Here is a 16,056-nt window from a genome sequence, read left to right on the forward strand (position 1 = left end):
CCGTATCCTGAAAGCGATCTGCGACGTGCGCATAGTGCGCGCCCGCGCGGACCTTATCGTCAAAATGATCTGCGATGTTGACAAAGTGCGCCTACCGCCAGTAGCTTCGTATGTGCTGTGCCTTCGACATTTAGTTCGCGTTGAAGCGAGAGACGGTGCAAAGGTCAATTCGCTCGCTGCTGCTGCTGCGTTACCGCTGCTTCACCTTTCGGGCGAAACTGCGGCTTTTTTTTTCTCTCTCTCTTTTTTTTTCACGGTCCCTTGAAAAACGTATCAACGGGACGTTTTCTTCTTGTCCAAATCGTCAACGATCGCCTTCTGAAAGGCGTATAAGTGCGCGCACGTGATCTTGAGAATGATCTCGCACGCCACTGAACGCCTGAGCAAGTCGAGTGTAGGGAGCGTTTTGGCCGTCGAGGCTGCGCCGCGGTCGTCGTTGCAGCAGCGGACCTCGTCTACTTTCTCGCTAAGCATCGGCTAGGCTGTGATGTGGTCCGGTCCGCTCGACGTGGGGACCAATGAGATTGCGCAGCCGCGTGACGTAGTGGGTTGTTTCGCGACTATGGATCCCGCCAAGATCCCGCTGTGCCGGCTTGTCTGTGCCGGTGGCCTCGCTGGCTCGGCCGCCGCCGCTGTTGCTCCGCTGTTGCCGCCGCTTTTTTCGTATTGTGAGCAATGTATTTCGGCCTGGGAATGTTACGAATTCGTATCGCACCGAAATTCGTACCAGCCGGGTTCGTATCACCGGGGTTTTACTGTAGTTAAGTCTGTAACCTCCCTGCTGTAATCCCCTACGGGGCGATGCAGGTAACTAATAAATAATAAATAAATAAATAATACTCCAGCAAGTCCTACACATTGTACATCAAGGATGTGCTTGCACTCTGTCGCCATGTCAATTATGCAATGCCCGAGTCAGACGGGATACGCCCCATTCTTAAAGGTATTGGGACTGTGGCCTTCAACGCGCTCGCCGTCAAGAACCCAACTACCGCGCTGATATCGTCTTGACGTGCCAGCGCCTCGACGAGCTCGAGTCTGTACGCTTGCAGCCGGACTTAAGCGAACACCGTTCTGCGGCAGACCCTGACTTGCGTATGACAATCCGGGCAATCATACACGAAGAACTACAATCACTTGGCTTGTCATCTCCATTGGCGATTCCTGCTCAGCCTTCTGGTGCAGCATTGCGCGACGTCAAAGGGGAACTTGCATCCATGACCTGCTCTGTGCATGTGGACCCTCCGGCCCCTCGCACCCTACCAACATACGCGCAGGTTGCTACCGCGCCTCCAACTAGTGTACATTCAACGTTGCCTCTACCTACATACGCGCAGGTTGATGGCCAATGTCCCCTCATTACCTTGTGACGTCACTGTAAGGGCGGACCTTTATTGAGCCTGAAAGACGACAAGGCGAAGGAGGGCGTAGTCCTCAACCGGCATGAACAGCTATCGGCACAGTCCACGCTGATGATGTGCCCGCATGTGCGATGAAGATGAAGGGCACACGCATGATGATGACAGATGATAATGTACAGATGAAGAAGTGCACAATAAATGCCCACAATATTTTTAAAGGTTGGCCCAAGTTGAGTGAAACACCCTGTATGACAAGAACTGTCTGTACAAATATCAAACGAAGCCATAGGTGGCTTGGGGTGAAGCCCACTTGCAGTTTTCTGCCTGACATTCACCTCTATTGCCGAAAAGGCTTCAGCAAGATTTTCTTTCTTGTCGTTCACCATGCTTATTCTCGTCGTCTTGAACATTTAAATAGCAAATACACATTTCTACGCCTGCCGAGACCAAAGGATGAGCCCGAATTATCAGTTTTTCTGATTTAATGAGGGTCGAGTTGACGAGGTTTTACTGTACAAGCAGTCAGCATGGGATTTCTTAAAAGTTTGTTAATCTGGAATATTCGTTATGTGAGGTTTGTTGTAAAGAGGTTTGACTGTAATCATACAATGGCCTCACTATGAAAGAACATCATCTTGCGAATCTCTCGCATAAAATTGACTTGATTCTCAGGTGATCACTTTTCAAGATAGTTTCGTTTTTGCGAGTCGTTCCGACATCGAACATATCAAAGTATGCGGCCACTCTTGGCCCTGTGCGAAGGTTGCGAGCTTGGCACAGCGCGAGAAGCACTCGTCGGGGACACGTTGGGTGCCGAGTCACGCGAAATTTTATGAAAATGAAAGTGAAACTATCTCCAAAAGTGATCGGCCAAAAAAAGCTCGGCCTTCTGCTCAGACGACGAGTGAAAAGAAGTGGTTTCCAAAGAGTGCCACTTCTTCATCTCGTGCTACAGTTTTGTTTAGTAAGTAGGAAAAACACGTAGCAGCACATGTGGGGTACACTACCCACTTGAGTGGTGAAAGCAGGTCATTGATGTCGATGTACTCCGAGTCAGTGTTGTGCTCGCACTTGCGTCGGCGGGGGGTGCCACCCTTGACCCTCTCCAGGTCCCCGCCAGACGTTGACAGCACAGCAGCAAACTCCTCGGGCTGCCAGAGGGCCTCAGCAGTGGGCCGGATGTCCGGGCCAGCCACGACGGGTGCACGGTACGGCACATATTCGGCAGAAACCACGTACTCCTCTGCAAAGTAAGAGCACGGACTTCCATTCCAGCTCAGTAATTGCTGTAATAAACAGATTGGATTGTCAGTTTAAGAATATTTCCACATTCTATTTCAGCAAGTAATTAGGTAAAGAAACTTCAGGCAAGTCCATGCATATGAAACCTTCATCCAGGTTTCCCAATAACATCTTCAATTACTGCCATGTTTGCCATTTCAGCTGCATGTTTACACACCTTGATATTTGGGTCTCTTGCAATGGCATAATTTGCTGTACAGTGCGGATAGCACTAGGGGTGCACAAATACTTGAATATACTATAAAATTCCGAGCAAGTGCACCGTGAACTTTATTAAGCCAAACATTTGTTAGTGCTGTTTATCACTTTTAAAACCATCGCAAGAACTGCATAAATAGCACATCAACGCTGCACCAGCACGTCGCCGTGACCGACGACACGAACGTTGCTTATGAAACTTCTATTCCAGGCAAAATGATGCCCCCTAGAGTAAAGTGACACGTAATATTCACTTGATTAAAAACCATGTCCACAGTCAAACGTTTAGCATTAACGAGAGCAAGTCAAGCTCAGCTGCAGTGCATCGCTACTGACAGCAAACCACGGCTCGGCCATGCTCGCATCGCAGCTGGCGCCGCAGCAAATATCAGCATGTTATCCTCATGTGAAATTATTACGAGAGGGTAAAGCGGCAACAATGGTAACAAAACAGCTGCTGCTTAGGAGCGTCGGCGGTTCGTTCTGAAGCACCGTCTGCTACAGATTCGAAGTGAACCGGAAAAGGCTTTGCAACGATATCGGTGGCGAGTGATTAGCGGTGGTGAAGCTGGTGGCGACGCCAAAGCGTAGCCGCGACCCGTCATTGAGTGGCCACGTCGCTGTGCCACAGGGAAATCCTTTGTTGTGTGTGACAGGTAGATCTCACTGTTGGCTGGCAGTCCGCGAGCGGCTGTTTGTTGTCTATGAGTAAATTCAAAGGCCTGGTCCACTGGCGAACTTCTTCGGAAAAGGCATGGTAAGCCACGGCAGGCGGTTTAATGCTGTCCTCAGAGCCGGGTGTTTCTTATGGAGTGTGCAGCTCTAGGCCATAACACAGGAATGCAGGCGTATACCTTGTCACAATACTCTCAGCGGTGCGGAGAGCAAAGGCAATTTTGGGGATATGAGAGTCCCACATGCTGTGGTTTGTGCCGGAGGCATTCCTTAACTGTACCGTTATGGCATTCTACCATCTGTCTTGCGCGGCAGTAAGGCATGGTATGACGGTCTTTTATACCCCATTGCTTCAGGAGTGTACTGATAAATGGACGAGAGAGTTATCGCTGAAAATTGCTGCTGGTACTCCATGCCAACAGAAGACTACAGCCAACAATGTTTTGACTGGTAGCGGCTCTTAGAGGAAACAATTCAATGAACATTGTGAACTTATCAACCACCACCAGCAGGTACTAGTGGTGTGAGTGGTAACAGTCCAATGACATCTACACTAAGTTCCTCCATCAGTGCGGTGGCCCACTGGCTGCTCATAAGGCCCACTGGCTTTTGGCGATTTGCCTTGGGGTGCTGGCAAACTTTGCAGCATCTGACATATTTAGGTACATCTGCTCACATACCCAGCCAAATGAAACGAGAAGAAATACGCTGCAATGTCTTGGAAAAAAACAAAAACCGCTGCGCACTGGTGGGGTAGTCATGCGCCATTTTCAGCACCAGAGTTTCAGATGTTTAAACTGTCAGGACGCTTTTAGAAACAGCGTTTCAGGTAGAGTCTGGCTTAGGTTGTCTGGACAGTTCAAGTAAGCTCTGCTAAGGGCATCTGCTGGAATGTTGGCAAGTCCCCTTCTGTGTTAGTCCTTGCAGTTAAGACCTTGCAGCCTAAGGACCCACCGCTTGACTCTTGGTGAGGCTTGATTTGTCTGAAACATCCATGACAGGTCACAATGAACTTCGAATACCGTGAATTTGAGGTAAGGCCTGAATTTGTCGACTGCCCAGACCACTGCCAGGCATTACCATTCCTGAACAGTATACTGTTTTTCTGCCTCCGGTGAGGACCGTGCTTATATATGACTCGGGCATCATGGGCCAGGGATTGCTTCAGTCTCTGGAATGCGTACTCTTGCTGGTTGGTCCACTGGCAAGGTGCATGAGGCATGAGTCAGCGCACACACAACACAACAACAACAAACATGTCGACGTGCTCTGCTCTTTGGGTACAGCACATGGCAAAACTTACGCTTGCACATTGTGGGCTCAGGTTCCTGCTTCACAGCAATGCTCTGGGGCTTGGAACGCCGCTCCAGCACCTGGACCAAGAGACACAATGTTCAAAGTATGCCACCCCAATATACAGTAAAGACTCATGATAATTTTGCCCTGATATTTTTTTTTTCAAGATGTATTGGATTAAAAACTTGGCTTTAGAAGAAACAAGAAAATTTTCAATGCCGCTACATAATCCCCTACGTCACAAGGTGGTTTGTCTTTGTGTCAGGACTGTCACCTCTGATACGAAAAAGTATCAATTGTACTGTCTATAACATAAAAAATCGTCAACCATAAACATAACATAAAACAACATAAAAAATTGTCAACCAGCCACGCTAGAAACTCTTTATCTGCGCACTTCTAACACCAAAGTACACATTTGATGCGCCACGGTGTTGGTGGAAATTTTTGAAATTTCAGAAACCTTACTGCGAGCCTGCATGACAGAAACGAGAAAAAAATAGCTATACAGTAGAACCTCGGTGATACGAATCTCGCAGGGTCGCGTGAAATATTTGTATCACGCAAAATTGGTATCATCAAAACGTACACAAGATTTTAAAAATGAATTTATTTTTAGCTGCTGCGTTGTCCCAGCTGCTATGTCGAGTTTTCGCGGTCCCGACCAAAATCCTACATTTACTTCTATGTATTAAGTTCCCCCTGATACGTCGCCAATCTAATTTTCCTGCATCGTATGGTGCGTTTGAATGTGGCGGTCTAGTAACTTTAGCCGTGCAGCCAGCTCGCAAGTTGCAACAAGTGACCGGCACGTTGCCGATACGGTGCGGCCGCGCCGGCACCGTATCTTGAAAGCGATCTGCGACACGTGCAAAGTGCGCACCCGCACAAGCCTCATCTTCAACGATCTGCGATGTTGACAAAGTGAGCCTAGTGCCGGATACCTTAGTATGCGCTGTGCTTTCGACGTTTAGTGTGCATTGAAGTGAGAGACAGCAGCTGCTGTCGCACTTCTTTATTCCAGCTCGATGACAGCGGACTCCCGCGGTCATCGAGCGAGATGGGTTCGTGTTTACCTCTGTGCGTGTGACACCGTGCTTGTTAATTTAGTTAGTAAGCGAATGTTTACAAGTTTTTAAGTATCAACGGTGTTCTACTATCCGTGTACGTTTTCTTCTTGCCCAAATCGTCAACGATCGCCTTCTGGAAGGCGTAAAAGTGTGCGCGCGAGATCTCACAAATGTTTTCGCACGCCACTGAAAGCCTCAGCACGTCGAGTGCAGGGAGCGTTTTGGCCGTTATGGCTGCTGCCGTGGTCGTCGTTGCTGCAGCGGTCCTCGTCTCTTTCTCGCTGGTCAAAGCATCGGGGCTAGGCTGTGAAGTGGTCTGGTCTGCTCGATGTGGGGACCAATGAGAGATTGCGCAGCCGCCTGAAGTAGCCGGTTGCTTGGCAACTATGGATCCCGCCCAGATCCCTCCGCTGGCTCGGCCGCCACCGCTGTTGCTCAAGCGTTCGTATGATCCGCAGCAGCGCGGCAACGCATTCGTAACAGCCGATTTCGGCCGGGGAATGTTATGAATTTGTATCGCACGGAAATTCGTACTAGCCGTGATCGTATCAACGGGGTTTTACTGCATTTTGGTATTAATTAGTGGTGTGTGAGCATTCAAAAATAACAGCACGTAGACACTTTTCCTATTCGAAATATTGGAACCCCTGGAAATTGCTGTTGTCAGTTCTTTAAGTCAGCTTTGCCGCATACAGTAGTGTTATGCGGTGAAGCATACAAAATGTATTGCAATGAAGCATATCAAAAGTGAAACTTACGTAAGCACGGACCCTCTGCTGGTGCTAGCTAAGTACCCACATGCATCTGGACAACACTAGCCGCCAGGTGGAAACCTCAGTGTCCGCTACTAGGTAATCTGGCTAAATACACGGTTTCCAAACTACACATCTGACGAAGGAGAAAGCTCGCCAATGTTTGTAGACCCTCGTTCTAAAGTAGTCGAGTACCACTAGGATGCTTCAATTGCAAATTGGATTAAAAACTTGGCTTTAGAAGAAGCAAGAAAATTTTCAATGCCGCTACATAATCCTCTACGTCACAAAGTGGTTTGTCTTTGTGTCAGGACTGTCACCTCTGAATGTGAAATTACCATACCGAGAGTCAAACTTGATGATGAAAACAGTTGGTGACCAATTTTTTGAATTTCTGGCAAGAACATCCAAAAAATTGCGCGGGCAGTCCAAAAACTCCAACTTTAGTAGTAAAGTTATGTCATTACTTTTTACAATGCCAGCGGTACCCGTTGGCATTCTGCTGCAAACAAACCACACAAAAGCATTCGCAGTAGTTGTCAGCATGTAACCCGCGGACCCAATCTCGGCTTTCAGCCACCAGTCTGGCCCGTGATCTCACACCCAATCACTGAAGTGGTTTACTGCTCCAAACGTATTGCAGGCTACCTTGCCGCGACGACCTGCATGCTGCCACGGCATATGATACAGCATGGGTTCTCAAAGTGGGTTCTGCAAGCTACTGATATATTTTCCGTGGTTCCGCGCTCGCCAGGTGGCTAAGACATACGGTGAACACGAGGTGCGCTCGATCTAAAGAACCTCTATTACCCATGCCCGAGTGTCAAAAAGTACATCAGAGTGCGTAACAGAAATGTGCGAACTGCGTAATAAAATCCGCCAGCAGTAAACGGGCAGCGTGCCTTCTGTACTTGAATCTCGGAAGCCGTAACTTAAGACAATGCGCATTTTTTCCGTTTGTAGATCTGTTTGTAGACAGGAGCCTATAGCGTGCGCGCTGACGTATACGTCGGAGGATTAAAAAAATATAAATGCGGGAAGCTGCGCAACCCAGTAGGTTCTAAGCTGAGATCTAGTACGGTAGCTTGGCAAGCTTGGAGCACCCCAAATATGCTATGCGAATGACCAAAAACGGCGCTAGCGTCCAACCGAAACAAAGCGGCGGTGTCCGCATGGTTTGCATCACCATGGATCATCAGCTGACTGACAGCAACGCCGGAACACTTCGTGCCTAATTGTGCCCTTAAAGCCTTTATTCTTACGTTTATCGCTACGCATGACACTTCATTGGCAGCTGGCTGCGTTCCTTCATAAGTATGTAGTTGCCATGTATGCATGATTGCATCGATAGCCACCACGGTTTCGTCCGCAGCGGTTGAAGCAAACAGTAGTTTCGTTTTGACTCTGTGCGCGCGTCGGCCACGTGCCTTCAAAACTGCGTAGTGGGGCGAAGTCGCCATCCATGATCGCGTCAATAGCGACCGCGTTTCGTCCGCACTTGTTGCAGCAAACGGTAGTTTCGTTTTGACTAGGTGCATGCATCAGCCACCTGCCTTCAGAACTGCAAGGTCGCCGTCCATGATCGTGTCGATAGCGGCCGCGGTTTCGTCCGCAGTGGTTGCGGCACACTGTAGTTTCACTATGACTCGGTGCAAAGCTGTCGACAATGAAGAGCTTCGTCTACATCGCAATGTACGGACGATTTGTTGGCGACCAGCTCACTGGCTAAAATATTATCGGGATGTGCGCGTCATAGTGAAAATAATGTTACTAGAACCAACTCTGTTTTGAAGCTCCGCATATTGGCCAGTGCAAGCATGTGGCCCACGCGGTGGTCGTGCAAACTAACGGCGCAGCGGTCGAGTCCGGCTACCGGTTGGCCGCGTCGGCGGTTGCTGCAGCGGCGCAGCAGCTTGGCAATGCACACGCGTTCGCTCGTCTGCGTCAATTTATTACTCCACTGAAAAGCTATATTGCCTTCGTAATAAGAGTTCATGGTTTTCACTTTGAGTGACAGCTTCGCAAGCGCATACGAATCCTAAGGGCGACGTGTACGCTTCAATTTCAACGACTATATGTTATACTGCGAAGCTAGTCCGACATCAATTGGGACTGGATGTACCTGCCAATTAAGGCAGTTCATAATCGATTAGGCGGGAGGGGGATAAAAGTAGGATAGCTAATGAGGGAAGAAGCAAAAAAAAAAATAGAAAACTACCGGATAGCAAGAAAAAACTTTAAAAATTATTGTTTATTTGGCCATCTGCAAATGGAGAGTTCCCTTACATCCTAACAGGGCGTCCCAACTAGAGCACTGCACGGGCCGATCTTTTCAGCCCGAGCCCGGCCTGGGCCCGTTTTTACGTTGTGCTGCCCGCCCAAGCCCGACCAAAAGTTTTATGGTGAGACCCAAGGCCAGCCCGGGACCGGAAATAATCTACGTTACCCGCCCGTTCCTTTACCTTAGGTAACGTAAATATTCTACGTCACCCCTTTACTTTAGGCCCGAGCCCAGCCCGAGCCCGGCCCGAGCCCGACTCGAAACCGGCCCGAACCCAGCCCGAGACCGAAAAAAAATCTTTCTGGTGCGAGCCAGGGCTGGGCTCCCACCAGAAAGTCCTAGCCCGGCCCGGGCCCAGGTCACAAAGCACATGCCGTGCCCGAGCACGGCCCGAGCCCGTGAAAAAACTGCCCTAACCGACCCGGCCCGGGCTTTCGGGTAAGCCCGAGCCCGCGCAGTGCTCTAGTCCCAACTATCAATTATCTAATTAGATGGAACACACAAGAAATAATCTGAGTATCTCCAAGCGACAACAAACATTACCTTGGTTCTGTCCAGATACGTGGCATTTGCATATATTTAAATCTTGGTGAATGATAAATTGGGACACCCTGTATAAGCTATGTATTTCCTTGGCGAAAGTTACAGTTGTATTGCGCGCAGGCCCACCACCAAATTTCATTTGGCCCACCCCTACTATAAAAGCTTCCCCATGCATTTTCTATGGAGCTCTATGTATCCCTATGAGTATTCCCCCTGATCGATTTTTAAGCGAAGTTTTATAGGCTCACAAGTGTCGGCCGGCGGTGCTGGTGATGTCACGCTGAAAAGTGCGCCAATCCTGGTGGTAGTGCAGAAAGGGTCCAAGCTGAATGGCACATACCAGCATACCTGCCAACCTCAAGACTCAAATTCATTAACTCGCGACCGGGGGGGGGGGGGGGGGGGGAAGTTTCGCTTCGTTTCGGTGGACGCTAACGTTGTTTTGGCGCGGTCCATTCATGTTTCGGAGGGTGGCGTGGCTTAGAGCTATGGGCGCGGACCATTCGTGTTCGGAGGGGCGGAAAGGGCAATGGGATAGAGGCGCGCGAGGCTGGCGATGCGGAGAAGGATGGAAAACAAGGCGCGGCGGCGTGGAATGGCTCAAACTTCTTTCTTGGGATTTTTTTTTTTTTTTTTTCTTTTCAAGGAGTTCGTATTCCATTCCCTGACGGCACGGACACTGAGTGAAAACTAGAGTGTACTAGTGAAAACGAAACTACTTTTTGCCGCAACCGCTGCGGATGAAACCGCGGCCGCTATCAACGCGATCACAGATGGCGACTACGCAGTTTTGAAGGCACGCGGCCAACGCGGTGCTATGCGCGCCGGCAAACGCAAGAATAAAAGCTTTAAAGGCTCAAATAGGCACGAAGCGTCCTGGCGTTGCTGTCATTCCCGTACGATTTGAACTCCGTCGCTTCGTTTCGGTGGACGCTTGTTCGGTGGACATTCGAGTTGTCCGAATTAACCGATGTGCGGCCAAATACGTCCGAATTAACGAGAGTTTCATTGCATTAAATAATGCAAACGCCTGCCGGGACCAAAGGACGTGTCCGAATTAACGAGCTTTTACTGTACTCGCGAAAAAAGCCTAGCGAAGGTGACAGGCAAGACGACTAGCCACAGCCTCCCATACCGAAACTGTGCCTGCCGCATCGACCCGAAATCGCCGTCGTCTCTGGGGGCGCCACTTACGTACAGATGGACCTCTATGTTGAGAGTAACGACAACCAGTTACTTCCAGCCGTCGTCAGGTAGTCCAACAATCCGATGACGAAGGCAATGTCACAGATTGAAAAATCTCCTTACTCTGCAGACAATAAAGATTACGGAGCAGACCTCCATCTCTATGCGCCCCTACGTAAGTGGCGCCCCTACCCACCAGCAACGGTGTGAATTTATTAAAAATTTAAAAAACTATTTCGCGAATATAACCACTTTTCCGTAAAAATTGAGCCGACATTCGTAAAATCGTAAGACGGGTCCAAATTCGTACATTTTACGGAAAATTCGGAAGAGTTGGCAGGTATGTACCAGGGACAAAAAACACGGAAAGATAGAAAGCAAGAAAGAGAGGGAGGAAGAAAGATAGAGAGAAAGAGAGAGAAACAAAGAAAATCCCCACGAAGGTCAGATACATACACGACAAGCTTCGATTACCCCCCTTTTCTCGACAGGGGAAAGGCTGGTGAATTTTTTTAATTGTTCCTTATCTCTTATAAAGCTATTAATCCGCTACATTGATTAAACATTTCAACTTTGCAAATTACGCATTTTTGTGCAGATACACTTTTCGCGTCATGGGCCTGTAGTAGTCGCCAAAGAATGCTTTCGCATTAAAAGTAGCCCTTAGCTGTCGACTTGTAGCAGCTTGTTCAACCCGGTGCAAAACACGTCAGCACATCGCATAATCGACGCAAGCCAGGCTTCACTCCTCCGCAGACCAGCGCGACCTCCTAACACTCAAAGCTCCGAACGAACTTCTGCAGGACGCAACAAATGTGCAGCAACAAAACAACCGCACGGGACGCACTCACAGCGAAGAAAACGCACAAGAAGCGCTGCCGGTAGTGCGGCTCGATCACAGCACCGTTTGTTCTCGCGACTGCCACGGGGCCAATGTTTTCAGCTTCTAGTAACGTTGGTGAAAAGCGTGTCTCAGATAAAGACATGTGCCGCAGACTCGCTGCGCGTACTATATGATCAGTCACGAGATGACAAAAATTCCAGCTTCCGTACTGCTCTTGTGCAAAATAGAAACAGAATTTGCTGATTCATTCAGTAAATAAAAGAGTGTTGACGTAGTAAGCATTTATTCTTTTCTTGATACCCTAGATAACACGACATTAGGTTATTTCGGACATAGTTTTTCGGTTGCGTGAAATCAGAATTATGTAACGAGGTTTTACTGCTCAAAGTAGAGTCGACAATAATTCTAAGACCTCTTGTGATGAAATGTTATCAGTGCGATAAGCACTGAAAACTGTCATTCTTTCTCGGCATGTGCCTTGGTTGTGATGCTGTCTTGTCTTGGCTCATAACAATTACAACCAGTCTGGACCATCTGGGTTGCACGTCACTGTCAAAGTAGCCTGCCGAACACCACCGTTGGGCCCAAGCATGTTGTGCGCTAAGCCTAACCTTTCTATTGGGGAGGGGGGAGTTCCTTGGCAATCTATGGAGTTTAAGCAGGGTTCCCTGGGACCAACATGCTTGAGAACCACTGTGATCCAACAATTTTTGTCATAGGCGTATCCAGCGGCGAAAGTATCCTTCTGTTTCAGAGTTAACCAAAATCTTAGTGGCGGAAGTTCTTGCGCCATGGAGTCGCCCCACCAACAAAATTAAGGAATAGGCAACAAATTGAATCGAGAAAAAATTGTTCACGGCCGCCATGTCTGTGGCAATGTGAGCGTGAAAATTCGAGTGAGACACCAAACCTTTGTTCACTGTCTTACACTGGTAATACAGAATAGGAGCGCGGGGTCTGGCTCGGTGCCAGCGTCCCGCACGTGTGCAAGCTATTCAATAGTATAGACAACAGCAGTAGGATTCAGGCTCAATTGGAGAGTCTTGACTCGGTCCACTGCAGAGCTAATGCAGCCGCTGGTTGATCGCAGTGTGGGCATTTATTTATACAGCGCAGGGCATGGCAAAGACTCAAATGTGGATATGTGTTTGTTAGGAGTTTTCACCATATTACGGCGTCTTCTCGCGTCAGAGCATTGTGAGGCGGCAGTAGTGTTCTTCGTGAAAGGCAATAATGTTGTAGGATGTCCGTGTAGGTAAATTGTATGGGCTTGGATGGAACTACTCGGCGCAGCCATCTCGCGGCTCCCGGTGTGCATGCGCTCGGACATAGGCGTGTGCCTGCTGATTGCCGGGCAAGGACTCGTGCCCCGGAGTCCACACGATTTGTATGTATGGTGGGAACTAGTACGCTCAAGTCATAATGCGATGTACGGCCCTGGAAATTTTGGCCCTTGAAAAATTTCTGCATGCCGTCTGAGAGTCCGTCAGAACTATGACTCAATCCCAGTGCGGTCTTGTCGTAATGGCTAATGCTATGTCTAGTTCCTCCATCTCCGCACCACTTGCTCTGGAAACCGACGACGCATTTATTTCGGCCCCATGATTGTCAACTACGCTGGTGACGAATGCGGTGCTTCTTGCGGTGCTGGCCGCATCTATGTATAAGACATTGGAGTGGTTTTCATACTTTCTTGCGAGTGCTTGCGCTCGGGCTTACCGCCATCCGATGTGGAAGTTTGGGTTCCTGGGAATCGGTGAGACGTGCATAGTTTGTTGTATTCGGGTTGGAGTTTTCGTCAGTGCGCTGGTCTTCCATACGGAATATCCAAGACGTTCCAAGACGCAGCGTCCAGCTATTGTGCCTTTCCTTTTGGCTTACCAGGTGGGCCTCTATGATTTCCCATGCGCTGTTATACACCCCTGTCTCCTAGAGGCGAAAAGTAGCCATTCCGGGTGGGATTCCAAGCGCTAGCTTATACGCCCTGCGTGTCAGCCGGTTGACGTTACTGAAATTACCGACGTTACTTCGGCGTTACTGAAATTTAAATATGGTGCTGAGTACGCAATGCGACTCACAATCAGAGCCTGCACTAATTGGATCAGGTCCTGTTCCGTGAGTCCCCTCTTCGTGCTATTAATTCGTTGCATGATGCGCAAGATCTGCATATTCGTGTGTTGTAGCTCCTGTATTGCTATTTTCCCACACCCATCTTTTTGTAAGTGTAAGCCGAGGATACGAAGTCTGTCCACCTTGGTAATTTTTCTACGACCTATTCGCAGGTGGATGGTTGGTGCCGGGGCTGTTGATCGTCCTCGTGGGCGCTTCTCAATTATGAAGAGCTCCGACTTCTGCGGCGCGCATTGCAGTCTACATGTCTCCGCGTATCTTGCTATGACGCCTACTGCCTCCTTTAATGCCTCTTGTTGTTCTCCTTTGGACTCTCCGACCGTACATATCGCGATGTAGTCTGCATACAAGGCATGTCTGATCCTCGGTATTTTTTTGAGTTGGGCTTCATCATGGCCACGTTGAAAAGTGTCGGCGACAGCACTGCTCCTTGTGGGGTTCCTCTGTTAGGTGTGTCTACTCGTTGTGACCTTACATTTCCCAGCCCTGCTGTGGCTGTGCGATCTGTAAGAAAAGCCCTCACGTAGTTGTACCTTTGTCGGCCGCAATTAGTGTTACTGAGAGTGGCTAATATGGTTTCGTGCTGCACGTTGTCAAAGGCTCCCTTTAGGTAAAAAACGACGTACAGCGCGAAAGTACAAGGATTGATAGAGACGACAAACACTGCGCCAACTTGTAACAATATTTTATTACCGTTACCACATCATGTGTATATATTACAGGAGAGGGCATGTGCAGAAAAATGAAAGGCGGTCACTAAAAAGGGTTCTCTAACAGCAACTCATTGGTACTTAGTATATGGTCACGTGGAAAAAAAAACACATTACTAACACAATCTGTTTAAATAAAGGACTTACTAGGTGTCAGCTCGATAGAGGGGGCTCTAACATATTACTAACACTATCTGTTAAGATAGAAGACTTCAATAGCTGTCAGTGCGATAGAGGGGCACTGACACACACTACCCAGTTTCCTAATGAAATCGGCTTCTACAATCTCTCACGTGAGCTAAGTCTAGCTAAAACCTCCATATCTTCAAATAGGGGCTCGCAGCCGACGGAGTCGCAATCTCGGCAATGGATGCCCAAGTGGCCTTGAACAGTGTTATGCACGTTATTGTGGTGCTCTCTTAGGCGATCATTTAGGCACCTGCCGGTTTGTCCACGTGACCATATCATCATCATCATCATCAGCAGCAGCAGCAGCAGCAGCAGCAGCAGCCTATATTTATGTCCACTGCAGGACGAAGGCCTCTCCCTGCGATCTCCAACGTGACCATATACGAAGTAGCAATGACTTGCTGTAAGAGAACCCTTTTTTTTGTGACCACCTTTCATTTTTCTGCGCATGCCCCCTCCTGTGTGTGTGTATATATATATATACGCATACCTGCCAAGTTCGCAGAGGGAGATTAGGGAGATCTGACGGGGGGGGGGGGGGGGGGGGGTGCTCGGAGTCACAATATTTCACACGCACTTTTCATGACTCTTCCATGATTCTTCGACGAAACGTGCGTAGCCAAGTCGGTTCTACCGCCGTGCGCGATGCTGATGTCGCAATTGCAAACAGTGCAAAATGCATGATGCTCGCCTTTCCACGACGCCACAATACAGCCAAAGTCTGCGGTATACTGCCTTAAAAAGACTTGAAGGTATTTCTTGCGCTCATAACTCAACGTCATTGCCGACAACTACGTAAAGGACGCACTACACCATACACCGGAGCACCGAAGCCAACAAAGAACGTAAGAAAACTTCCGATGAGCGTGTGGAGGGGGCCTAGTACTGCCTACAGGAAAAACTGGCACAAGAAAGTGGAGAGAAACTACAGGGAGAATCAGACCCTAGCGCCACGCTTGTGATACCCTGGCCAGCTGCATAGACAATTTCCTTATGCGTAGATAAAAACGACGGCGGCGCTGCGTTCGCATAAATAGCAAAGCAGGAGTGATACTAGGAGCTTCAATTCTGCACATGACCGGCTACGCTTTTTCTTCACTTTTTCTTCACTGACTCTTCCTTGATCACGATGTCAATCAGTGTCACGTAGCTCCGGCCGAACACGGGCGCGTTTTTGGGTGATTTCTGTTTTGGTCATACAATCGTACAAAACCATCAAAATTCGGGAGTCTCCCGGACAATTCGGGATACCTGGCAGGTATGTATACACATGATGTGGCAACGGCAATAAAATATTGTTGGAAGTCAGCGCAGTGTTTGTCACCTCTATCAGTCCTTGTCCTTTCACGCTGTACGTAGATTTTTACCATGAATTACCAAGTAGCCCAAGCACCCACCCTCGCTCCCTTTAGGTCTAGTGCGAGAATTGCTTTTGGGCAGCAGTCAGTTCTTCCTCTTTCAGCTGCACAAGCACGTCTTGCACTGACAAGTTGGGCCGAAAACCAAACATCGTGTTCGGC

General features: G+C 48.8%; 1 protein-coding gene across 1 annotated transcript in view; it reads right to left on the reverse strand.

Moving 5' to 3' along the window:
* Window positions 1-16,056, reverse strand: part of LOC119433600 (myb-related protein B-like) — a 200,707-nt gene that overhangs the window by 127,896 nt on the left and 56,755 nt on the right. Inside the window, exons 6-7 of the mRNA XM_049659049.1 lie at window positions 4,840-4,909; window positions 2,373-2,604 (exon numbers count right to left, since the gene is read on the reverse strand). Of these exons, the coding sequence (XP_049515006.1) occupies window positions 2,373-2,604; window positions 4,840-4,909 (302 nt within the window). The remainder of the gene's footprint in view (window positions 1-2,372; window positions 2,605-4,839; window positions 4,910-16,056) is intronic.

This window comes from Dermacentor silvarum, chromosome 11, assembly GCF_013339745.2.
Source record: "Dermacentor silvarum isolate Dsil-2018 chromosome 11, BIME_Dsil_1.4, whole genome shotgun sequence".
In the NCBI taxonomy this organism is placed as follows: Eukaryota; Metazoa; Arthropoda; class Arachnida; order Ixodida; family Ixodidae; genus Dermacentor; species Dermacentor silvarum.